Genomic DNA, 8,614 nt, shown 5'->3' on the forward strand with positions numbered 1-8,614 from the left:
AGATGTGCTCACACAATTTTTTTTTGCTTTCCATGTTCCGCGACTTATCCTTCATACTCGTTCTATATTCCGTGTAAGCCGTATGTCAGATTAGTTGATGTCAGTCTAGAAAAAAGATGGAGAAAAATGTGTCAATAACTTGGCGAACGGATGGATGAGAAATCTCTCAAAAACAAAAAGTTCTAGTTTTTTCCATAAAGGACAGATGGAAAAGATTATGGAGCTTTCAGAAATATAATTTTTTAGAAATGCAATTTTTTTGAAATTTGAAATATTTTTGAATAAAATCGAAGTATAATTTTTGAGAAGTTTTTCTATTTATGAAATCGTTAAAATTTGGCAGATTGATAAAAGCGTGGAATGTTTCAAAGTATTGGAGGTGAAAACAGCTCTTGAGAGCTCAGTAACCGTAAAATGAGAAAGAAATGAACAAAAAACGTGAAGATTTTCTGAGAAGCAATTGGACCTGCCATGTGGTTCTCAAGGAAAAAAAAGATGACCTCCGAATTGAGCCAGGAAATAAACTTCTAAAAAAACGTTTACTCCCAGTCTTCGGACGTAGGCATGAAACCACTCACAACCTCAATATTGAACCCTACAATGAGTTATTGTGCTCCTAAGAAGTTTTTTTTTCGAAGAGTGGTAGAAAACGTACTCCGAAACTACTCCTGTTTGTAGAGTTTACATGAATAAATTGTGAAGGACTGGGTGGGGGCCTGCTCTCAGGCAAAGTACGAGACGAGATCCACTCCACAACTCTCCACACACGAAGAGCAAGGATGCCTTATTATTACACAGTGAGAAGGATATGATGAGGTCTGTGCGTCGGGGTTGTCTCAGTGGTGGCGCTCATTTGTGAAACGGAACAAAAAAACAGCACATATCTTTTGTCCGTTTGTATGTGTGTGCCATGTGCGCGTCGAATGCGGTTGGTGGTTGTGGGGTCCTTGTGAGAGGTGACGACGGACCCCGGACAAAGTGAAAAATGTCCCAAACGTGTGTATGCATGTGGCCCGTGAATGTGTAAAACACCTTCAAGGTACACAAAAAAGCTGTGGAGTGGGGCCGAAATTTTGTTGCGCGTTTACTTGAATTCGAGGGATTCCATATATGTTGAAATATGTATAAAAATCTTACTAGAATGAAAAGAGATAGTGGGCAAATCGAATTTTGCAAACTGACGAGAAAAACGGAAATTTGGAAAACTTCTACATCCGGAAAAAGAGATTGAGATCTTCAGGGCAAAATCTCATGCTTAATCCCCACACTAGGCGTGATCATTTGAATTTCAAAGAATCAGCAGATTACGGATTATATGACCATCAATTCGAAGCAAACTGATATATTCAAGTCTAATGCAAAAATTTTGCAACGAAAGCAACTCTCAAAAGATAATGAGCTATGCGATATAGTTTTCTAACAAGCCAAATAATGATTCTAATAAAATGAAAAAAAAACAAAAAGGAATGGGCCGAACCGGGGATTGAACCCGGGACCTCTCGCACCCAAAGCGAGAATCATACCACTAGACCATTCGGCCACACTATTCATCGCGGACATTTCCCAGTGTCAATCCACACACTCGCTGCTTTTCATTCTTTATTTTCTACCGCCATCCACTGCTTTCTTCGCGCCACTGGATGAGAGAGTTGAAAAATGGAGAGAAGTTAGAGGACAGTGAGGCGGTGGGAGTGTGAACAGGCGGAAAACAAGCGGAATGACACTAGGCAGGAACGCTCAGAAGTTTGTGGCCGAATGGTCTAGTGGTATGATTCTCGCTTTGGGTGCGAGAGGTCCCGGGTTCAATCCCCGGTTCGGCCCATTCCTTTTTATTTTTTCGAGAATTTTGTTAATTGGCTTGTTAGAAAATTGTACGTCATACCTTATTATTATTAGAATATTGTCATTCTTCTCACAATTTTTTTCTCTGCCAGGAGACGAATTGATAGTCATATCAAATTCAAATAAGTACGGTAAGTTTTATTGGTGACCATATAAACTGCAAAAATTTAGGATATGAAAATTGATAAACTTAAAAATTTTGAAAATAAGTAAAAATGGAAAATTGGTTTAATTTTCTATTATTAATCCAAAAACCTTATGCATGTTCGAATGAATAGATTTCATGAATCAAAACGATCATTAGAACCTGAATACGTAAATAAATATTGAAAATAATTTTTTTACTCAACCGGGAAATTTGTATTAGGGGAGCTCCCGTTATTATGTTTGAGCTAATTTATGTTGGCAGCCGTCGAAGATATAAAAATTTATCGACTGATAAAGTGTTTTTGATGTTTTCATGAACACTTTATCAGTTGACAGTTTTAGATGTCTTCGCCAGGTACCTAGATGAATTGGCTCAAAATTGAAAGTTAGGAAAGAATTACAGGTTTCACGAGATAATAAGTGGTTCCTTCAGCTGACAACTTGAATTTTTAAAGTATCACTGAACTTTGATAGGTTTGACCAGAAACCTATTGCATACGTTATCATAAATCATGAAAATGAAATGACAAGAAAATAAGGTTCTGAGAAAGTTTAGTTTCCTACATCAAGACAGGCACACTCAAATTTGTCATATTTCTTTGAGTCGCACCGAATTGCTGAACACCACCCATGGAAATACCAGAAACCACCACTTGCTGAGTCTAAACTCTACAATGGAAAAAGGGATTTAGAAGTGATGTGAGAGTGATTGAAGAAAGAACTAGTCCTTAGAAAGAGCTCAAAAGAAGCCAGTGAATCCCTCCTCCCTTTCTTCCCTCCGCAAAGTGAATGAGCGCGAAAGAAGTGAGAAAGAAGGAGCTGAACAAGAAGACGAAATAGAAGGCGAGCCAATAGAACATTCGCACTCTTTTCAACAACTACAACTACTCAAAGGCTCATTTAATTTTGGTGAAACCGAAGAAGAGGCTCCAAAACGATCTGCAGCTGTCAAAATGTGCAGTGCCTCCCATAAGTGCTAATTTGATTTTAATGGAAGCCGACCTGATCGCTGGCGGCATGGCTGAATAATTCATTTGTGGTGGTTGGAGGGTTACTCAAACGGAACGAAAACACATAACAGGTCAAGCTTGACTTCACTCAAGACAATGAGACCCCAAAAGGCAATTTATTGGAAAAAGAGTGGGAGCATTTTAAATATTTCCGTAGAATAAAAAAAAAGAAAATACCGTATTTTCTCAAGCAGAACCGCATCTTACACGTGCACTTCAAGCTCAATTATATACATTTCATTAAAAATGATCTAATCATTCTTAACTGATAAAGTATTCTTCATAACATTACCATAAAAAATTTCAAAGTTTTTTCAGAAAACCAGAATATTGTCAATGTTTTACAATTTTTTTTTCCAATTATAAATCATAATTTTTTTGCATATTCACCACAAACAATCTTAACGGAAACGATTGTTTTAATTCATTATCAGCCACAAATATTCCCAGGTAAACTTTGATCAAGATCAAAATTCCAATTCCGAAATCTATCCACTTCTACTAACATCAATCAGCCATGAATCCAGCAACTCGATCCAGTATTCCACTTATCCGAGAATTCAAAAAGTGACCGTTCGCATTGCGTCACTCGTTTGAAACCCTGTTTGGGCGTAGATTGCATCAATCATTTCCATTAATTGGAAACAGATCTTTTCAGAAAAAAACGTTCTGAATCGTTTATCGTCTATGGAGAGAAAAAAATCATCTCTTGATAGTTAAGCGATTCTGGAACCGGACTCGTTCAATTGTTTATACTGTTTTTGATTGGGCTACCAACAGGTTGTTTATAATAATTGCAAATTTGAAATTTCAAATCTTTTGTTAATTTCCCTATTTTTGAATTTTCTTTGCAACACAGAACATCGATCAAGATCCTATATAGTTTCAAGGTCTCAACCGTGTCGTCTTTTTTTACTAACAAGGACGGTGAATGTCACAATACGGACAATCTCCAGTTTTGATCGCCATTCTCTGCGAGGCGGTCTCTGTTGAGACTCCGCCCACTTTTGAAAACAAGAAAAGGTAGAAAAGGAGCTATATATAATCAGAGAAATAGTCACCAGAAGGCACCAGTTCTCTAGTTATTCTACTGTATTCAGTTTCTCATATAATAAAATGCCTTACCGATACTTGGTCGACAATTTAATAGTATCTGATTAATTGATGGATAGTATTAGTTGTGCGACCAGGAAATGGTATGAGCATTTCAATTTGAAGAAATTCTCTTTTATTACTTACATCTTCAGATTTTCAGATTAACATTAATCCAATTTTTCATGTAACTAATATTGGTTTTGAAAATGTTTTTTTGAAAAATGAAGAAGGTTTTTCGAGTATAACTAAAAATCAGAAGGAAAATCAGAAGGCACGATTAAAATTATTGTTCAATTCAGCAAACAGCTCTTCTCAAATAGACACTTGGAACCGGACGTGCCATTCGACCGCTGATCAGTTCAACGGTTGCGTTTCCATTGCGTTGTTTCTCGAAATCAATCATTTGTCTCCAGAATCCAATGTTCGGGGAGATGATTGGACGAACCTGAATTCAAACTTGGTATTCATTTGGATAACACTGAACATGTTTAAAGGTACTGAACAAAAACAGAAATTTAATTGTGTACTTGACAACTTTTTTGTACAAAGTGATTCATAGATATTATAGAATTGAGCATTTAAATAAATTTGCACAAAAAGTTATCCACAACAAGTTTGAAGCTGTATTTAAATTTAGTACATTCGAAATGTTCAGTATCATGAAACAAAATCTACTGTATTTTTAGAGATCGCAAGAAATCCATTTCAACCACTCGCAACGGGCCGGGCCGGGTCGAGGTTTTTTCAAAGTTTTCATGACCCGGGGTTGCAGTATTTTTTTCCTGTCTTTTTAAAGAATTTTCCAAACAGTTAAAAACAGGTATTCTGTCATTAGAAATATTTTTTCCAATAAAAACATTTGAGAACTTTTTTGGAAATTCAAATATTTTCTCATACCAGGGCCCCAATTTTCAAATATGGTTTCAACTGAAAAACTGGTAAATTCAGGGTTGCAATCTGACGGGCTGGCCGGCCCGAGGGAAAAAAACCAGGGCCCGGCCCGACCCGGCCGGCCGGCAATTAATTAATATTTGAACGAGCGCCATTTTTTTTTGCAACGATGCTCCGATATGACGATATGAAAAAGATTCGAATACCCCGGACTGTACTCAGCAGCACTTTTCGTTTTTTCGATTGTTCCCAGTGAAGCCATGTGTGAGACTACGTTCAGCGCTGCGTCGTTTTTGTTAGATAAAACAAGAACAAGATTACTGTACAAGCGTGTGGAGATGGTCGTTCTGGGTTCGCAAATAGCCACGAAATTTCCACACTGGCTCGACTGATTCTCTCACTAATTGTAGTGATTTTTCTAGTTAATTTTATGTAACTTTTCTATCTTTTTTGTTGGATTGGTTGATATGAGCTTTAATTTTCTCCCCCGGTTTCCATTTCTTTGTTTCCCCTTGTTCATTTATACGGTTTTTACATTGTTATGCTACTTGTTAAGAAATAAATTCAAATAATTCTTCAATAATTTCTGTTTTTTCTTAAATTCGAACTGGCCGAACCGGCCGAACCGGCCGGGCCGGGCTGGCCGGGGCTTCCGGCCGGGCCGGGCCGGAAAAACAATAATCTCGGCCCGGCCCGGCCGGTCGCAACCCTGGATAAATTCAATTCAATTTGGTGCGCTATGTTACCTTATTAACATGAAGATACGCTTCTTCTAATGACAAGTTTTCGGTGACCATCAAATAGACAATTGTAAGCGTGGGACTTCTGCTAACACCTGCCGCACAGTAGATGACCGTGTTATGTCCTTTTTGCTTGGCATCTTCTATAAACTTCACAACCGGCTCGAAATACTGACCAATTTTAGCTAATGTGTTATCTTCAACCGGCACCTGGAAAATGACATGAACATTTTAAACGTTTCAGAAACTAATCTCTAACCTCCAGCCTTTCCAAGCCAGGAATTGGCTTTGTTTTCATATTTGTGCATTCTACGGCATGTGTGATGTTGTATTGTTTCAGCTGAAAAGATTTGTTACAATATGAAATAATTTTCAAAAGCTTGAAACAAACCAGGGAAGGAGTAATGCATCCATAACCGGCCAAAAAAAGGTGGGGACGAACTTCGGTAATGGAGAGCAAAGTCTTCGTATGATTCATTGTGGGTTTTCTAAAAACTCAAGATAACAAATTAAAATTGTGGAATTGATGACGAAATGAAACGACGTAGAAAAAACGGAGCACCACATGACAAGGAGGTGGAGGAAGAAGATAAAGTGAAGAAAACAACATGGAAAACGTGATCTGTTTTTCAAATTCTTTTTCTTCAACTTTTCCTATCCCTTCCTCCGCTTGTTCCAAGAAAAAAAGAAGGAAACGTTTCAAGAACAAGACTTCTGAAAAGAAAAAAGAAACGAGATGAAAAACTGGAAAATGACCTTTTTTTGTTCCAATGGTTTTTTTCGGGGGCCCTAGAGTCGCAAAGATGTTTGTGTGTGTGCTCGCTACTGGTTAAGATTTCGAGTGGTCGGACGTCAGCTCTTTTTTTTTTGAGTGAGGAGGAAGAGAAATATCAAAAAATGTAAGACAACAGGTGAGAGAACCGAGGGTCATAAACAAAAAAAAACGAATCGCGAGATATAAAAACAAACCTCAAAGCACTTTTTGATTAAATATGGAAGATATCGACCAAAGTCTCAAAGACCCCGCAAAATAAACATTGAAAAACAACCACGCGAATTACAATTCCAATGATTTAATCGGAAATTTGACAAAACATAAAACTGAAAATATATCTGAAACCGTTTGAAAAAAGAGCATTTTGCAGACATCACCATCAGCCATTTTCGTGATTGGGTTATATCAACTTCTGTTTGTATAACCACAACCGAAGTGGCTGAAAGGAACTTTCCAAATTTTTGGTAAAAAAATCCCGTTTTTTACTGAGTCATTTTTGTAGCGTTGCAAAATATACCGGAATCAATAATAATAATATGATTTGAGGCGGGAAGCAGGGCAGCTCCCTCTGTTGAGCAACAAGTGAGAAATGAAAAGAGCAGATGTTTCGAATTGTGAAAAGTTTGGAAGAGTGGTCGAATACGCATCACTTTTGTTTCAAACGACGTAAGACGTAATGAAACGTTTTGAGAGTGAAACAAAATCAATTAATAGCTGTTTATGTGACTGTCAGAAAAAAATCAATCCGCTTAAATTCATATTTGAAAAATCAGGAACGGACCGCAGTTTTCCAAAACTTTTCGCAAACTTAGAAATTTTGAAAATTGTTTTGCGAAAGAAACATTGTTCAATTACATTTCGTTTTTCGCGAGCTCATTACTAGAAAACAAAATTTGTTTTACTTTTTTTTCAAACTGACCCCGAATTTTTTTCGAAAACACTATTAAATTATTGAAAACTGGGGTGAAACGGTCCGACCCGTTGCAGCTCGGTGAATGTTTGAAAACTATTTCGACTTTCATATTTTTTAAGTGAAAACTTTTATAGTTTTTGGTTAGTTTTGGTTAGCTTTTCTATCACTCATCTGCTTCTCTCAAACTGCCTAAAAACGTTTTGGTTTGTTGGACCTTCTACTGAAGACTCATTTTCCAAAATGCTGGAAAATCTCTATTTACTGGTTACACACAACGATTTCAATTGTCCTGACTTTTGAAAAAAAAAACTCCTTCAAACAGCTCGAGCAAATGAAACTATTTATATGACGTGATTAAAATACAATTTACAAAAAATGCAATATAATTGAAATAAAATCACAATTACGATTCAAGTGATATCGTGGAAATACATTTGACAGCATACTTGAACATCATCGGCAGTGATTGAATGTGTGTGGCAATGCTTCATGGGAGATACGTTCACTGGAGCACTGAAACCAAAATATTTGCTACATTTACTTTAAAAATTCAATCTAGTTTTTATTATGTATGAGCTGGATATGTTTCGAACACGACGATGTCCCTTAATGATGTTTGAACTGATCAGAAAATCTTTCAGGCTAACGTCAGCAGCACTGGGAACATTAGCCCTCAGATTTTATGAAACAGAGTTTGACCAAAAAGTCAATATTCCGGTTTCATGGATTCCAGCACTTTTACAAACAAACTCACATTGATTCTCAGTCTGCTCGGAAGTCGTTGCCTCTGTTTCCTCATGATCGGCAGAAGAATTGAGCTCCTCAACAGCGGATGTATCCGGCGATGATGAAGAAGAAACGCATGTAGATGAATCGGTGTCCGACGGTTCCTCTTGTGAATCAACGTACCATTCCTCGGCTGGATCATAGTCGAGAGTTGAATCAAAACTCTCTTGTGATGACTCTTCAGCATATTGTCGTGTTGGAACCCAGTCGGCGGCAAGAGATCTCTCGTAGAGAGAATGCGCAAAGGATGGTCCCACTGGCTTTGGCGGCTCATCCGTGAAGCTATCCCTAGACCCGGGCTCAGGTGGCGTTTTCTTTGGAGTGCGGATAACCTTGTTACCGAAGATCTTCTCCATATTACCTGAAAAAACAAATTACCTGTTTACATGCAGAGAAAATCGATAAAAAATAACGC

The 8,614-nt window shown here is 37.5% G+C and overlaps 2 protein-coding genes and 2 non-coding genes across 4 annotated transcripts; 1 reads left to right on the forward strand and 3 right to left on the reverse strand.

The window, feature by feature from the left end:
• Positions 1 to 1,468: 1,468 nt before the first annotated feature.
• On the reverse strand, positions 1,469 to 1,540 carry CBG28493. Its single transcript has one exon. It is a non-coding gene (tRNA).
• Positions 1,541 to 1,749: 209 nt separating this feature from the next.
• CBG28289 lies at positions 1,750 to 1,821 on the forward strand. The gene has a single exon. It is a non-coding gene (tRNA).
• A 2,568-nt stretch (positions 1,822 to 4,389) lies between these two features.
• On the reverse strand, positions 4,390 to 6,203 carry CBG14753 (the record flags this gene model as incomplete). Its single annotated transcript, XM_002644703.1, has 4 exons — positions 4,390 to 4,539; positions 5,732 to 5,935; positions 5,985 to 6,065; positions 6,117 to 6,203. The coding sequence occupies 4 exons, from the start codon at positions 6,201 to 6,203 to the stop codon at positions 4,390 to 4,392; spliced, it is 522 nt and encodes a 173-aa protein (XP_002644749.1).
• Positions 6,204 to 7,915: 1,712 nt separating this feature from the next.
• CBG14754 lies at positions 7,916 to 8,555 on the reverse strand (the record flags this gene model as incomplete). Its single annotated transcript, XM_045239766.1, has 2 exons — positions 7,916 to 7,926; positions 8,168 to 8,555. 2 exons carry the CDS (start codon positions 8,553 to 8,555, stop codon positions 7,916 to 7,918), a joined length of 399 nt encoding a protein of 132 aa, XP_045095508.1.
• Positions 8,556 to 8,614: the final 59 nt, after the last annotated feature.

Source organism: Caenorhabditis briggsae, assembly GCF_000004555.2.
Source record: "Caenorhabditis briggsae complete genome, chrX, whole genome shotgun sequence".
NCBI lineage: Eukaryota > Metazoa > Nematoda > Chromadorea > Rhabditida > Rhabditidae > Caenorhabditis > Caenorhabditis briggsae.